General features: G+C 30.4%; 1 protein-coding gene across 2 annotated transcripts in view; it reads right to left on the bottom strand.

The window, feature by feature from the left end:
• Positions 1–18,728, bottom strand: part of LOC142321013 (limbic system-associated membrane protein-like) — a 1,017,196-nt gene that overhangs the window by 727,758 nt on the left and 270,710 nt on the right. For both annotated transcript variants that reach the window (XM_075359008.1, XM_075359007.1), the window contains exon 3: positions 695–906. In XM_075359008.1, the coding sequence (XP_075215123.1) occupies positions 695–906 (212 nt within the window). The remainder of the gene's footprint in view (positions 1–694; positions 907–18,728) is intronic.

The raw sequence follows: 18,728 nt of genomic DNA, 5'->3' as shown, positions 1-18,728 counted from the left end.
ATTTACGTAAAGAATTTTCAAATTAGTCACTCATATAACTCATAGTCTCTTCCCATGTATTCAATTGGCCTGGTTCTCTAATAATTCAGTTTATTATTTATTTTTTTATTACTTCAGCCTATAAGGGATTTTTTAATAGATATGTATTTTTTAATAGATATGTATTTTCTATCGTTAGGAAGAAGTTTTTCAGTTACTTTCTATTCTCCTATTACAAAATAAAACTTGAAAAGTATATAAAGAAATAATTAATTACATTATTCACAGTATCCGTTTTAAAAATATTATTTGCATAGTTTATAAAGAATTATAATAATGAAAAATTAAATTTAAATTTATAACATTCGTAAAGATTTGAGGAAATAAACCCTGACTTCGAATAACTTTGAATGCGTGTTTATAGCAACTAAATCTAACAATTATTAATGCCACATCCCTATACAAAGCTGTAAATATGGTTATTAATATAGTCTTCGCAAAAATGAAAACTCAGTTTATAAAGCAGAGCATCCCAAAGCCTCATCAAGATACAACTCTGTTAATACGTAATTTTAGGTAAAAATATGAATTATGTAAGATAAAAAAAAAAATAAAAAACTAATATTTCGGTGACAGAATATCAGCAGATTTCTTTATAAATATTGATTTCGTTTATTTAATTAATTTATTTTAGATTTCGTAATATTTAACTCACCGGTCTCTCACCAAGCATTCGAACCCTGCAGTGTAGGAATGCAGTACCGCCAAGTTGAGCTGTAATGTTAGTAACCATATTGTTATCAAATACTGGCATATTGGGAGGTGGATCATCCATATTTGCCATTCTGGGTGGTTGTGGGGGTGGTGGTGGTGGAGCTATTCTCGGTGTAGGTCGGACAACTTCTTCCAACCTATCTACTGGACGTTCTGAAACAGAGAATAAAAGAAATGTAAGATTTACAACAAGATAATATGCTTATTTCTCATTTTCTAAATCATTAAAGCATTCTCTTTAACCGTACGTATGTTTTTACTCAAATACACTATCTTCTCTCTTTCGAATTTCCTAGTAAATTTGCAGTACTTATGGATTTTACCTATAAGATTCTGGATTCAAATCCCGATTAGGTTTAGAATCTTATTCACTCTAAACCTCATTCATTATAAAATAAAATAAGGAAAACTCTAATTAGGTGTAACTTCTAGTTATCGGTAAAAAGAAATAAAACTTATACGACCATATTCCTACATAATTAAATATATACATAAATATAAAATTGATACCGGTTAGGCCAACATTGAATAATGCAATAGGTACATTATACAGGTGGTATACGTTAGGTGTGTTGTAATACACATGCATAACAAAATGGAGATACGGGTAATTGGAATTACTCAAGAGCAAGAGTATGCTACTGCTATAAAAATAACAAAAGCCAAGCAAATCAGATGAAGTACAAAAGAAATTACATTTCTACACTGTTGTAATCGTCCTACTAATATTTTCGCTTTATTATATTAGATTTAAACATTAATCGTAGGTACTAAGTTGCTTAAATTCATTCCAAACAGAATTCAATAAAAAATTAAAAACATACCAGTTACTTAAGTATTAAATATTTCTTTCTTAACTTGCGCTTCTATAAAAACAGGGCTAATAATTAATGAAAAATCTCTAAGCTTAGCTTGAAAAGAGTTGACAAAAAGACCTTTATATTTTAAAATATTTGTTTTTAAAATTAAAAATTATTACAACATAATTATAATGCAGTATACACCCTTCACAATAATAAATAAAACCCCGGATAAATGCGCAAAACGTTACGATTTACATATTACCTGACGGTGTTAAAGGTTAAAGGTCAATAGAGCATTCGTAAAGGAAATTTATTTCACACCATTTAAGTTGATTTTAGATAAATTTAATTCATTTTTAATCAAGTTTAAAAGCTAAAAACCATTAACGAAACTGTTTTAATTACAAAATCGTTATTAACCACACCTCAAGCTGCTTTAAGAATTGCTCAGACGCCTGTTTTCAAGTGTCTGTGATTGAAAGGTAATTTATTAATGTTTAATAAGTTACTGTGAAAGAAAGTGTAATTTCTTGAGAAAAATTGCGAAGAAATCCAATTTGAACTCTTGTTTGACATAACCCACAACCGATCTAAATGTAAGTTTTGATCTACCATACAAAAGGAGTGAACAACAAAGTTAGCGAAACTTATGTTGCTTTACGTAAGGAGACTAAAACTTAACTGTACTTGCTGTTTGATGATATAAGTCAATGCAGAATAAACACAATCACTAAACTTCAAATATATACGTAAAATTATTTGTTTATTTATTTATTTATTCAAATATGTATATTTAATATTTAATATTTATCTTTTACTACTTATTATTTTTTTTAATATCTGTAACGATAAAAGATACCTTCGATACCTTTCGTGAAACATTTCGAACCTAAAATAATAAATAGCGGAGCGAAAAACATGAACTTCATAGGTAAAATGTTAATATTTTTAAAGAAAAATATTGTACGTAGGCACTTTTATATTAACTTATTCTATAAAAATATGTAACATATTTTAACTGCCCATATCAGTTTCCTAAATTCTACAGGAAAGAAATGTTATCTCTATCTCTTATTTACATTATCTAAAATCGGAATAATAATGATAAAAATAGAATATGAAGAAAGACAAGCGTTAATTCGCTAAGCAGAAATGAGGGAAGAAAATCTCTGTTGCTTTAAATTTCAATACAGAAGAAGCAACAAATGAATGATTGCTGTCAAACTTGAAGGAAGAGCTAAGGAAAAAAATAAAATTGCAATCAGTAATAATATTAATTTAAAAATATAAAATTAATGTACTTTTAAAATATAGATTTTTGCGATGGTAAACCAAATCAAAGTTTTATATAAACGTTTTTAAAAAATATACTTTATGACGTTACCTGCCACTTGCAATCACGTTCAAAAGCTCAGTCATTGATGATACATAATTTAAATTTTAAAATTAAAAAATAATTAATACCATTCACTGATGAAACTGCTCTTTTCGCAAAGAAACAGAAAAAAATGAGTAAAAATTGAAAATGTTTAGGGATTTATTACCGAAAGAGAAATTCCCTGCAAAAATTACGTTAAACCAAATTACAGTTTGTTTGGCGAGTGGTGGCATACGCGAACTCTTTGTTGTCTAGATCCAGTAACAAAGAGAGATTCGGTCTACGCACAGGAATACAGAGCAAACCATTTACAATTGTAGTTTAGAACACTGGGCTCCATAATTTTGCGTTTGCCAAAGTTACTTGTTCCTAATATACTATATATATATATATATATATATATATATATATATATATATATATATATATATAAAATATATATATATATATATATTATATAAGTTGTATTATAAGTTGTATTATTATATATATTGTATAAGTATATCAATAAGTTATATTGATAGTATTATATATATATATATATATATATATATATATATATATATATATATATAATACATTTTATTAATAAATTGTAAATTTACTTCAGTAAAGTAAGCTTTTTTTAACTACACATAGTTTTAGTTCTACATTTAGCTATATGAATGTGGACGATGACATTAATTCACATTCTTACAAAGTTTTTTGGGCCATTTACATATCCAACATACACAATTAACTACACTATCCGCAAATCAAATACAATCAATATTGATGTCAATAGAATCTAATTTTTCAGCGAAATAATAAAAAAAACTCATTACAATATATTATGATCGTGAAGCTAATAATAATTAAAAAATTTAACTTATTAAAAAAACAATGACTTTCTGTTATTCCAAAATTAATCACAATATAATAACCATTTTCATACTGGATCCATGAATAATATTAACTAGACTCACTGAATTAATACATTACTTAACACACAACTAATTTAATTTCTTTCCTAGTTACAATATTTCTTCAACTTCACTCAGTATGTACTCTTCGTCATCACTGTCGTTAATGGAATTGTCGTAACTGAAATCAGTTTAATGTAATTTTACAATAAAACGCTCGAAAATTTCGTCTAATATCATTTCAAGTTTTAAATGATTTGTCTCGCAATTTTCCACACTTTTACAAACTGCCTTCCAGAAATTTACAGTTATTTCTCTAAATTCATTTTTCGCCAGTTGTGTTGTATCTTCTAAATTGAATTTCACATTCTTTTGGGCAATGCAATTTTTAACACATGCCATTACTTTCATGTTGTTCTTGTTCCTTTACAATACGCTGAGGAATCTAATGGATACATCGGTCGTTTTACATACACGAGTCTGAATCTATTTTAAAGTTTTTGCTTGTTTTCCTTCAGTTTCTTTCTTCATAAAATTATAAATATTGACAATAACTCCTCGAGTCTGAGTTTTGATACTTTCTTCTTTCCACTAATTCTATTTGTACGCGCCTGCACAAGGGCCAGCTCCCACCAAGGTAGCTGACCACGCATTTCTTCCACCACTCCAGGTTTCTATATATGAACGAACGGCAGAACGAATTTTCAATTTGTCGCCGACCACCACCTGGAGAAGAAAAAAGAAGTTCCCTGGCGGGCCCAACGTGGGACCTGTCTGCGGATGCCAACATCCCGCAGGAGCAGGAGAGCATCTCCTAAGAGATCTGGCCCTCAGCGGGCCGCTGAGGGAGCTGCTGGGGGCGAACGCTACCTTCCCGTCCCGGGCAGGCTTCAAGCTCTCTGGCCGGCGGGCCGATCAACGAGACCATCAGTAGAAGTCGGCCAGCGTGGGATCGCTTGGAAAGAACCGACATTGCGGGGCTCTGGGGGCCACCACTTCCACACTGTAGTGGAAACCCAACTGCCGCTGAGGGGAAGCACGGTCCGATTCCAACGCACGAGCCGCAACCCCCTGACTACAGCCGAGTCGACATCGCCGGATACCAGCTTCCGGACTCAGTAGCCCTTCTCAGGGCTACATCACAAAACGCACAAATGACCATTTTCAGAGCTATCACTTCAGAAACCTCTAACTGCCCTATTCAGGGCTACTAAAAGGTTTTAAAGTGCCACTGTACCATTCGTAAAGTACTTTCAAATACCTTAAACAAGCCATTCGGCGACAGTATACTGTGTATATATATTTATTTCTATTTTTTCCTTATTATTTATTTATTTATTTTGTTGTTCCAAGAAGACATAAACATTGATCCATACGTTAATAGAATTACAATAATAACTTCAACAGGGGTTTCCAATGAGTCCCCTTAGCAAAACATACATACATAACTGAAAACTTCAATTGCATAAATGCACTTGCACAGATTCACTTCATAAAAAGTACAAAAATCAGTAAAAACCTAGCCAAAAAATAGTCAAATAATGCTATAGGACAAAGAAAAAGAAATACAAAGCAGTAACATAATTAGTCCATGAAAGAAATTTAGGCCCCTTCATCAAGACAGAAAAGATGCTCATCACTTAAGGGATGTCGTTCCAGCCCAAGAGTCACTCAGACTCCCGCAGGTTCTGTACGAGATGGCGTCTGAGATGCCGGACATCCTTACTGGTTTCTACGAGATTCAGCACTACATAGTTCACATGATTTCCTAGCTGTTATTTGTATGAATTTCTTCGTTCCTTGCAAACCATAGCGCCTCTGTAATAATTCTCGCCAACTTATTCTATAGCGCTGTAAAACCTCAATGTTGCTCGTCATCGTCAAACCGAATAGTTATATGCCATAACTCCAAATAGGTTTCAGAATGAATTTGTATATTAAATGTTTGTTGGAAAGCTATATATGTGAATTCCTGCTTAATAACCATTAAAGCACCTTAAACCTTATGTTTAACTGTTTTCTATTTTCTTTCATGTCAAGCAACGTTCAAGGAGAAGCCCAAGATAGCGTACTCTTATAATATACATATACCTTTATTAATCTCTTGGGTTAACCAATCAACTATACAAACTTATAAATTAAATACACTACATTTCACTTAGAATTCTCTAAGCTTCCTCAGGTGACAATACACAGTTATACACACATCATATAAAATTCTAAAAAATATAAATATTTGAATAGGTAAAGAGAAAGGTCTCGTTTTTATTTGTTCAGTGTTGAGCGTTTTTGAAAAGATTTCTTGCTTCTTCAGTACATACGAATCAACAAATGTTTAAAAAAAAAAAATTTAAATATCAAAATATAATGATATCATTTTAATCATTAAAATATTATACAATGAGAGTGAACAATATTGATTGTTTTATTTTACACCAGTGAGATGATAAGTATATCTCTAATATCTCTATTTTAATAAGATTTTTAATACAAAATTTACATATTTTTACGTTCTTATAAAACAGATATCTCTTGCAAAAGCGCTCACTACAGTAAAGAAGAGGAAAATGGTAGTAATAAGAACAATTATAATGATAATGAGCATTACTAATTAGTCTACATATATTCTCATAAATGTAATGGACCTGCAGAACTTTTAACTCCAGTACTTGTCAAGGAATACATATAAAAAGAAAATTTTAATAAAAGACAATATCTTTTCTTTTTTTTTTTGTTAAATTTACGTAGAAGTTTTAATGTTTATTTTTAACAATAATTTAAAAAACTTTTGTTACAGCATGCAGAGGAAAATATTTTAATGGAAAAAAATTAAAGTTTTTTTTTTTTTTACATGGATGCATAGAAGAGTAGTTACATATTTTATAGGAAAATGTTGGTGTGAATATGCCAAATAATTCAAGAAACAAAAATAAAATTAAATTAGAACTCCTTTCTTCTACTTCAGAAATATTCTAGTAATTTTTAGGAAAGTATTTAAGCAATGATTTCGAGGAAGCGTAATTAAAGCAAGCTAAATTGAAAATAATTTTTTCGTGAAAATGTTTTAGAAGACACAATGAATGTTTTATAAGAATTAATGGTTTACTATTTGAATAATAAGAACATATATCTTGAGCTTACTGATAATTCAACTACTTAGTTAAAGTACATGTTTTATTACCAAAATTAAAAAAAAATGAAAATGAAATAAAAGAGATTATGAAAGATAAAAGCATTAATTTAATATTTTTTAAATTACAAATATTTAATTGACAAATAATTTTAGTACTAATAAAATAGGCTGTATTATATAATGAAAGGGGAAAGTAAGAATAGATATATAAAGTTGAAATGGAAGAGAAAAGCGAGTAGTGACAGAAATTAGGAATAAAAGGGAAGGAAGTTAGTTAGTGAGTGAATGGAAGAGATAAAGATGGAGTGTGTAAGATCACTAATTTGTAATTAAACCAGATAGAGATCAAGTACTAATAGCATCCTGCATCCTGTAATAGTTGTTGCAATTATACGAGAGTTAATTTTAGTCGAAGGAAAGAACGGTAAGATTTTCTTGTTTTTATTTTCAGTTCAGTGCTCTCTAATTTATATTTTGTATTATATTCCAAACCGAACAAATGAGCGTAGTTTAATTTTAATTAAAATACTATAAAAAAATGAATAAATAACGATTATACAAAACAAAAATGTAGTTAAGTGAAACAGTATTTCTCTAAATTCATTCTAAGACTATGTAGTATATTCTAAACATCTAATCAAAATTAAATTCCTAATCTTAGATTAGTTTTCAATAAAATTACTTTTAATCGCTTCGTTTTTCACACAGATACCTAATTTTTAAAAAAGATATAAAGGACCGGAGATATAAGGAAAGCACTTTCTCGAAGATCATCTGTTAATTACATGTCTTACCCTTAAAATTAATCATTATTATTATATAATAATAATAATATATATATATATGTATGTATATTTTTTCCCCGTAGGGAGAGGAAAAAGCTCTAACAGCCGCCATCGGGCCCGCTCTAACGGCAATTGCGGGACACTCACCCGCTAATATACCTCCCCCTCCCGACCTTGGACGCGCAGAGGCCAGACCTAATCCACATGGTATGTACGCAGTCCCTGCGCAATCACCCGGGCGTTCTTGTCACCGAATTAGATAGAGCGACGTCCCCATGGCATCATCGGCGAACGAGGACTCCGAGAAGCCCCCGCCGATCACTCCCTAAGGCTGGCCGCTCAGAGTCATCCGGTATCGGTCGCTCGCCTCAGGTCAACTACAGACTTCCAGCCTGCCTGTCCCTCTCCTCCGCTGCCTTGTTTCGAATTATGGCTGACACACAGTCGTTACTCTCGTTCAAGCATCTCTGTCACCCATCATCACACTTATGACATTATCCAATTTACTGCGCCCACCATGGCGGCCCTCAAGTCTCTCCATGTCTTACAAAAAAAACACTACGTGTTCCGCCGTATCCTGCTCCCCACAATCATAGCAGCATCTAGTGATACTTCTACTCATACGTTAAAGGTAATCTTGAAAGCATCCGTGCCCTGATAGAAACTGGGTGAACCCATAATTGGTATCACCGTGCTTCCGCACCACCCAACTTCTAACGTTACTGATGAACCGGTATGTCTACTGTCCTGTTTCCTCCGCATTTGACCTGTCGTTCCATGCTCTAAACGGCTCGTCGAGCCACTTTCCTCTCACTTCCCGAAGCAATAGAATGTTTCATCGTAGTCTGCAGGTCAATCGGTAGCACACCAGCTATGACTGGCGCCGCCTCTGAACCTATCATCCGGTACCCTACGATAACCCGCAGATTGAGCTGTCGTTGTTGGCTCAACAACCTTCTTCTGTTGCCTGCCCTATCCAAAGCACCTATCCAAACAGACGCCCCAGCACACTACTGAAGAGCATAGTATATAGTGTACAGTGTACTACTGAAGAGTATACAGTGGAGAGTAGCCTCCTTTTCGCTGTCTTGGGGCCACCCATATTGCTCTTCAACCTTATCAGGGCTTGGACAACCCGTTCGCCCTTTCTGACAGCTCCCTCAACATGTATGGAGAAAAGTCTGTGCCCATCCATCCAAACCCCCAGATACTTTGTCGCTGGGCTGGAGTACACAAACGTTTCAGAAAACCCGGAACCGAACAGGACTCAACCTCCGCCATCCAGTCATGACAACCACTTCACATTAATCCTTATTATATGAAGAGTAGTCACATAGTATTAGTATATGAATAGTCAGTAATGATAGAATCCCGTTTATCATTTTATTTCATTTTTCAGTTCGTAAAAATAATTTTGTGGTGGAGCTCAATTTATTAAATTCGGGGCAAAATTAGCAAGCTTGTGGTATTTATAATAAATTGACTAATAATATACAGTTATACACTAAAGATGTAACTTTTTAAGCTTTATTATTAAACATGCCACTTTATAGGGACAAAACTTATGAAACTTTATAGGTATAATCCAATAAAGTTAGCGTCGAGTAGTAACTTGACTTTCACCAGACTCATTCTTCTAGTGATGTAGCTGCAGTTAATATCTGCAACAAAATCGATGTTGTCAACGAAGCCAAAGAAATTGTTCAACAGAAATTTAACGAGCTGTCAGCAGTATATTGGAAGAAATGCTGTGATCAAACTCTACAATTCGAAAATAATTACTTCGAGGCTGACAGGGTAGTGAACATGCAGGCGAAGAAAGTAGAAATAACAAGGGGTGATTTCAGTGCCAATTACGACAAGGATGTAGAGGTGGACGGCGAAACCGCTGAAGATGAAGACGATAACATGGATGGAATTGAGCTGTTAAAATAACTATAATTTTAAAACTTTTATAATCGTAAATAAATGTTTTATAAGAAACGGTATATTCTTCTTGAGATAGTATAATTTATTTCAATATATAAAAATTTGATATGAATACCACATAACTTCCTTCTACGCTTATTAAATTACATATACACATATTTTTAAAAAGAAAAGTACATAAAATTTTATTTCATTAATATCTTCTGTTATTTTTTCATATTATCTTTTTATTGTTATTATTGAATTATTATTCATTGCAATTTTTTTTTTACAATCAGAGGTTAATAATTATTAATAAATCAGTATATTTTAACTACAAAAAAAGGAGGTGAAGTCGGATTTGAACAGATGTGCCTTCCTCATGTAAGTTCCAAAAATTTCATTAATTAAAATTTTATTTGCCTATAACTCTAGACTAATGAAAATAAGTACCACTTATGTATATCGTTGAAAAGCTCTCAATGAGAGCGTACTGCTGCAGATAAGAAAAAGTCTAAAATCCAAATGTGTGGGATTTTGGCCTTTTTGGTCACTTTTGGTCAATACATAAAATATAAAAAGTAGGGTTTTTTGACTTCCTGAGATATGGATCTAGTCTGTAACTTTAAACTAAATCTTCCACTTAAATAACAAAACTTATCTGCCTAATTTGTGTAACATCTATGAGTAGAATGTGCCGTTTTATATAAAACTAGCAGACCCGGGAATGCTTCGCTATTGCTAGATTTGCATTTATATATACATATATATATATATATAAATATGAAAATTTGATAAAACATTAAAACACTGAACGTTATGAAAATCACAAAATTTCACCTTTCACTTTATAAAAATCAGAATGTAAATAAATCCAATTGTCAAAACAGCACTACCTATCGCATTTAATTCAAACTAGTCCATTAACACAGTAGTCGGTTAAAAATACCCCTAACTTTCTTTCTACTGGTCAGATCGAGGATTTCAATAGCTTTAAACCTTCTCCGGGCAACGCGAACCATTTTGGAAATACCCGCGCGTAAACTGATCCAGACGTTTTTTAGTCTATAGTGGACAAACATTGTCACTTTTATATATATAAAAGAAGAAGTTTGTATGTTTGTTAGTTTCATAAATATCTCGACACCGGCGCCACCTAGCGGGTATAGGTTTTGCAAAAATTTTTCTTTTCCTTTAATTACTATATATTCTCAATATGAGTCAAATCAGTCCATAAATCCAATTTTTCTAAATATCTCAACTTCAGCAGAACCTAGCAGGCCCTATAATTCAAAACAGGTAGAAAAGTTAACAGGTACTCGGAAATGGGACGTGGTTTATTTGCATTTCTGCAAATAAATATTTTAATAACTAGTAAAATCAAACACAGAAACAGAGTTATCATTAATGTTAAAAAAATATCTCAATCAGCGCTATTAAAGGTAATCCTTCTACGATATTTCCTAAATATTTATTAATTAAATACATTTTTCTTAATCAGTGTTTGAGCGTCTTCTTGTTTTAAAAATTATTTCAGTAACTTTTAAAATACCTTTGCCTCCTCTGTATTTTTTTTTATTGGTGCAGTATATCATTATTTATAAACGGGATATTATTCATTTATTCAATAAATATTAAACTGTTTATAAAAATGGTATATCAAGAAAGGAATTTTAAGACGGAAAGATAAATTAATGGCACTAGCACATTTAGTGTTTACTTTTACGTAAATTAATTACATTAATCGAGAAACTGAACTTTAAAACTGTGTGTATTGAGAGCACACAACTAATTACTTATCCTTACAAAGGGTTATGTTAGGTAAACTGTTTTAATGAAAATAGTTCTTTTGTTTGAATTTATATAGTTTCTATAAGATAATCAGAATAATTCATGCGCAGAATAATTAACAGGATTGAATAATAATATATAATGCTGCTTTTATGGAAAGCTTATGGCTTACGTTTTACTAAGTCGAACAAAAAGCCTCTGCATTAGAAAAAGAAAGATAAATATAAGAATAAAAACAAAATAAAACAAAACGAAAGGTTAACATTGATACAATTTAGTGGAATTTAAGTAAAAATTCAATTTATAGTTTAGTACACTGTACGAGGAATTGTATATAAAGATAAAATGTAATTCAATTCTATAGAAAATATAAAACTCGAATTCAAGTGATAAAGATATTCTGTGGAGCCTAGAAAAGCTTTAAGGATTACATTTATTTGAAGTAGTTGTTGGAAAAAGCGGTGAAGGGGATGCATCGGTTTGAAAAAATATGGAGAACCAAAAAATATTTCAGTCTCAACCACTTTCCATTTCATTCTTTTCTTGAATTTTTCTCATTATTTTTTCCATTTTCAGAATCCAGTTGAATAAAATATAGGTTGATACGAATAAAACTTATATCGATCATTCTTCACTGAAATTATTTTTATACAAAAACAATCGGAAAGGTTACGTTATTATCATTGATATGATTTTTATTATTAGTTTTTTTTAACCACAAAAACAAGATAAATTAATACAAATACACACACACACACACACACACACACACACACACACATATATATATATATATAAAATAACATGACATACGGTATTTTACTTAAAAATATTATCTTTATTAATCTCTTGGGTTAACGAATCAAGTATACAAACCTTTTTTTTTAACCTCCGGGTCCGCAGTTAAGCATTACTGCAGAGGATGAGATGAATGATTCGTAGCGTGTGTGAAAAATGCCATGCCTGACCGGGATTCGAACCCGGTATACAAACCTATGAATTAAATACACAACGTTTCACCTAGAATTCTCTAAGCTTCCTCAGATGACAATACACATTCACACACTCACACACACATCATACAAATTCTCTTACACTGTATGATGTGTGTCACTTGTGGAGTTAGAGAATTCTAAATGAAATGTAGTGTATTTAATTTATAAGTTTGAATAGTTGATTGGTTAACCCAAGAGATTAATATGATATTTTTAAGTAAAATATACCTTGTTATTATAATTATTTCTATCCAATCAAGAGGAAAATAAACATAAATAAATATGTAGTTATATATATATATATATATATATATACACACAAAGAGAGAGTGGGGGGAAAGAATAAAACCGCGTTACCCGGTTTAATTGTTGTAATGAAATCATATTCTGATAATCTAGAATATAGCAGAACTAAGTAAATAGAACAAATATCTAACGTGTTAATATTCTATTGTATTTTGAGACAATAAATATAACTAGAAATTTTATAGAAAAAATCAAATAACAAAGTATTACGCTCAATATAAATGACACAAAATTCCCGTTTAACCCACCGGTTGAACTAGTGGTAAACTCGTCGTCGTAAATCAACCAATTTCCAAGTCGATAGTTCTTAGTTTTAAATCCTAGTAAAGGTAGTTACGTTTTTCGGATTTGAATACTAGATCGTGGATACCGGTGTTCTTTGTTGGTTGGGTTTCAATTAACCACACGTCTCAGGAATGGTCGGCTTGAATTTGTTCAAGACTGCACATTTATCGATACAGTTACGTTTTACTGGTAAGTCGCTAATAAAGTCGACTTAGTGTTGATGCGACTTTAAACAAAAATATTGAAAAAATTAATAAATATTAAAAATAAAAAAATGTTACTCAAATTAAATAAATATTCTCATTATACAGAGTGATTTTTTAGTCCTGTTACCCAATTTTAAATGTAATTTTAGAAAGGGAAGTTTAGGTGGAATAAAAAAATGTATTTGTTACTTACAAAAGAGATTTAATAAAAAGCTATTACTTACATAATTGTTAAAGAAAATGCTCAAAATGCTCACCCCTTGCGGTTATACACGGAAGGACTCTTTTCAGCATATTAGCAGAAACCTTTTTGTTGCATTGGAAATATTCGTAATTAAATCTGTAATATTGATTTTAAGTTCATCAGTAGTGTGAGGATTGTTTTTGAAGGCCTCGGAGTTAATATAGCCCCACAAAAAGTAGTCAGGAGATGTGAGGTCTGGGGACCTTGGAGGCCATAAGCCCTTGCTTATTATTCGATCATCAAAGAACTCTTGCAGAAAATCTACGGTTTCTCGAGACGTGTGGCATGTAGCGCCGTCTTGCTGAAACCAGCAATACCGTTCTTGAGGTTCCAGGAGGGACACAAATTGGCGCACAATATATCTGTATACTTCACCATTTACTGTCTGTTCGAAGAATATGGGTCAGACTGTACGATGACGATATATCGCACACCACACATCAATTTTTACTGGATGCAAAGTTTTGTCTTGTAAAGCGTTAGGATTTTCAACCACCCATTCTACGATAGTCGTAAGTTAATTACGAAAATGGCATAACTATTCTCAAAAGTAATAAACTTTATACATACTTAGTACAATAGCGAAGGTTTTTCAGTAACATTCTTTACTAAACCGAATAATAAACTTCAAACATTCCTTATATTGCGCAAAAGCATGCTACCTTTATTCCTTTATTCCTTTAGGTCGTATATTCATTGTTGTAGAGATAAAGTTAATTGCTCCTATAATAGATCTTAGTCCTGCGATGTGAATAGAAAAGATAGTTAGGTCTGCTGATGGTCCTGAGTGTGCAATTTGGGCTGAAAGGTAAAGGTAAACTGTTCATCCTGTTCCTGATCCTGATCCTACAACTGAACTTGAAATTAATAATGTGATTGATGGGGGTAATAATCAAAATCTTATATTATTTATTCGTGGGAATGCTATGTCTTGTGCTCCAATTATTATTGGTACCAGTCAGTTTCCAAATCCTCCAATTATGATTGGTATAATTATAAAAAAAATTATAATAAATGCGTGTGATGTTACGATGGTGTTGTAGATTTGATCATTTTTAATTATTGATCCCGGTTCTATTAGTTCTATTCGGATAATTATTCTTCTTATTGTAACTAGTATTGTGGATCAAAGGCCGAAGATGAAGTATAAGGTTCCAATGTCTTTGTGGTTTGTTGAAAATATTCATTTATTACTTTACATGTAATAAATCCAATCTCTGTTTAACGCTATTTGACATTTCAACTTCACCAACCAAACTGAGTCATTGTTAGTCACAGAGAAAGCAATTCAGATAACTTGTATTCTGATGGTTATTGTATGCACATAAATTAAATACACGACATCCATAAAAAAGCCTGAAATAATTAAATCAACAAATTAACGTACCTCTTTCTGTTCTGAAATAGGATATTATGCACAATTCGACAAATCGGCAACAGAATATATTCCTATTTATATGTATTACCGTTGAAAGAAATAATTATTTGTTAAAAAAATAATTTAAACCAGAAATATGAATTATATATCTAATAAGAACTGAATGTATTATTTAAAATTAAATAAACAATACATATAAATTAATTATATTGTGTTTTAATTCAGTTTATGCAAAGTGATCAATTAAATTAGGGAACTGTGAGTTTTTTTATTGTCATTTAATAAACGGATATAGCTCTATCTCTTTATCCTACATTTTATCAAACATAGAATTAGGTATTTAATTATAATCCGAAATTATAATAAATCAATCAATTACAAAACCTGTTTTACAAATTCTACAGTACTTGCAATGCGGTTGAAAACCCCAATTTGAAGTTAATTAGAATTTTATTAATTATTTACTTGTGGTACTAACTGCTTTATTATATCATAGGAATACAATTAACTGAACAATATAACTATTACCTCCGACCATGAGCCTAGTCCATTACTAGTAATTACGAAATAAAAGATTTACGTTAATTTAGATTTTTATATTTTTTATTTAACTTAAGTATTGAACATTATTACCTAATTTTCGAATAGGAAAGAAAATGACTACTCTTTTAGTAAAATTTGATATAGTATCTCTTTTACTATTTATATAGCAGCTGATGGCAAAAAACACGAAGGAAGGTAATATTACAATAATTTAATTATATATTCTTATATTCTATTTTACCAAATAAGAAAAATCAAAATGTAAATAATATTTTCATTAAAAAAAAGAAGAAAACAGCATATCCTGAAAATTATTATAAAGACTCCAAGGCTTTAGATTTTCCGTCACAGAATTAAGAAAAGATTTTAAGAAATTAAAAAAATTGAATTAGAAAGGAACAAAATTAAATTTATGAACTAAGATTGGGGCTCTTCCTCTCCACCTCAAAAAAAAATTATATTATTTTTATATTTTTTTAGTCTGTTTTAACTATTCTAATATATAACTTACGAAAATGCATTTTTATATAACAATAAAATAAGATTAAATCGGTGCCACTGTCAGTAAGAATAACTAATATCTGGAATTTAAGCTATTTGTCACAAACCAAGCACGTAAGTTAGGCTTAAAATTCACCAAAGAAAAAAATATACGACTGGTCATCGATAAAGATCGTTTTACTGGAATAATACTCATAACACAAATAAAAATAAAGCAACTAAATTAATAATTTACAAACAAATTCAAGCTCATTGTATAATTTATGCATTTGAATTTAAAAAAAAAATAACTACTGTATTTTTATGTTGTTCTGTGAAATTCAAATTAAACCAGATTTACTAAGATTAGACAGTTTACAATTAACAAAGGGTGTGTATGTATATATAGACACGTTTGCATGTTCACGCGCGCACGCGTGGGTGTTAATGAAAATTGTTACGATCGATGGCAAAGTTATTGAAAATTAATATAAAGTTTTATACATGCGTTAATAAGTCAGTTGAGATTAGGTTAGCCACAACCGACCAAACCATCACCGTAAGCTACTAGGAAAGCTTAACCTAAAATTAGGTTATAAGATAATACGCCGTGTAAAATTAAATTTCGATAGTTAGGTCACAGAAACACTAATTGAATTGTTTTTGAAAATACAAAATTAGATTACTAATGATGAAATAAATTCATTTACAAACCTACTTTGCAGCGAAGATATTCTGTTTATTTCCGCTTATTTTTATTTGTCAATTACAAAATTTAATTATAAACGTTAAATATTGTGTCCTGTGATTATATAATTTGTATCACGTCATACTTGACCGACACAAAATCGTTCAGAAAAATTTTAACTTTTAAACAAAATAAAATTGAAGAATAACTGAAAACAATTTTAGGTGAAAGTTGTATCAAGATAATCCACAGAAGAAAAGGAGAGACGCCAATATTAGCAGATACAAAGAGCTGAAGTTAATGGTTGACCAAGGAATTAACCAATCAATTTTGCTAAACCCAAATTAAGACGATATAAAGCGACACAACAATCTTACTAGGAATATATTAACGAAAACGGTAAATTAAATGGGAAAGTTAAAGATAAATATTCCATGTCGACAACTAACCATTTTTTAATGAATGAAGGTTTTGTTTTATACGTAATCAACATTCTTTGAGGCGCGGGAATTACACTGTGCTGTAACCTCCTACCTAGAACCTTTTTACTAAAAACTGAAGTGTTCAATCGTTTCTGTTAATAATCATTAAAAACAATGATACAAAGTTATTATGACTACTATTCCTCCTTCTTCATTATCTGGAGGATACTTTTCCTATTAATAAACAAAGAAAACTAAAAACAAAAAACTTAATAAAAAAACAGTGTCTATCGATTAAAATGACAATTAAGTACGGTATGCATAACTAGTTAGGAAGTAAACAAAACAAGTAGAAAAATTGTATCTCGCCAATATAACATAACACGAAAAAACATACCAAGTTATTGAATATTAAATGACCTAATTTTGAATAATAACCTACAGCTAAATAATTTAAATTAAAAACACATAAGCTAGTCCGGTTACCAATCGTAACAAAATAGTTTTTTTTCTTTACGTTTGGCAAAACTGTTTGAAAAAAAATATTGAGTTTTATTGAAAAATAAGCATATTAACTTTTTTTTTAAATTGTAAAAATTCGAAAAATTAAGTTAAATGTTGAATCTTTCTTAATGTAGAAATTACTGATTCTAGACTTTTTTAGTTGTCATCTTTAGAAAAATATTAATTAACATTATCTTCAGAAAAGTAGTAAGAAATACAACGATTATTTATCCATCTTTTTTTTGTTTTTTAATTAAAAACTCTTATGTGGACACCAAATTACTTCCTTGTACGCCTATTAAATTACATATATTTTTTATTACATTGTTTTTTATATTTTTTTATTTTTGTTATTGAATTACTACTTATTATAATTTTTTTTTACAATCAGAGAATAATAATTATTAATAAAACATTATATTTAAATTAAAAAAAAGTTAAAGAAAAAAAAAGGAAATGAAGTCGGATTAGAGGCGATGTGCCTTCCCCTTGTAAGATCCAAATATTTCATTAATTAAAATTTTATTTGGCTATAACTCTGGAACCAATGAAAAAAAGTACCACTTATGATACATCGTTAAAATATCTCAATGAAGGCTTATTACTGCAGTTAACAAAAAGTCCAAAATCTAATTTTTTTGGATCTTGTGTTTTTTTTTGGACACTTTTGATTCAGTCGATTGCAATCAAAAGGGGAGGTGCACAACTAGATGTTACAACAGTCCTGAATCCAATATTTCAACATTCTACGTCTAACCGTTTTTGAGTTATCCTGATACATAGGTAAGTATGTACAGACATTACGCCGAAACTATTCAAAATGTATTCAGGGGTGATCAAAATGGAACTTTTTTTTCTCGCAAAATTTTTCGCGATTACAGTAAGTAGTATAAAGTAAAAAGATAGAATTTGTTAAATAAACAGGGTAATAATTATGAATTCAGAAATGTAACTCGAGAAACTGTTGTAAATCTCTTTGTAACAATGATTATTATTTCCAAATACTGAATAATTAGTTGAATTTGAATTTAAAATCTCCTTTTTAGTTATTTTTTAAAGGTATTTTCATGATTATTAACTTGTAGAAATCCTTTTTTCCATAACTATTAAAAAAACGATTACCAGCAGAAATTTTAAAAAGTATCTTCTACAATTTACGAATTATATTAATCAAGATTTATTAATCATTAAATTTTCTACTGATCTATTAAATAAAACAAATAA

Source organism: Lycorma delicatula, chromosome 3, assembly GCF_047948215.1.
Source record: "Lycorma delicatula isolate Av1 chromosome 3, ASM4794821v1, whole genome shotgun sequence".
Lineage (NCBI taxonomy): Eukaryota > Metazoa > Arthropoda > Insecta > Hemiptera > Fulgoridae > Lycorma > Lycorma delicatula.
The sequence above is the reverse complement of the archived record's forward strand: the minus strand, read 5'-3'. Positions and strand labels throughout refer to the sequence as shown.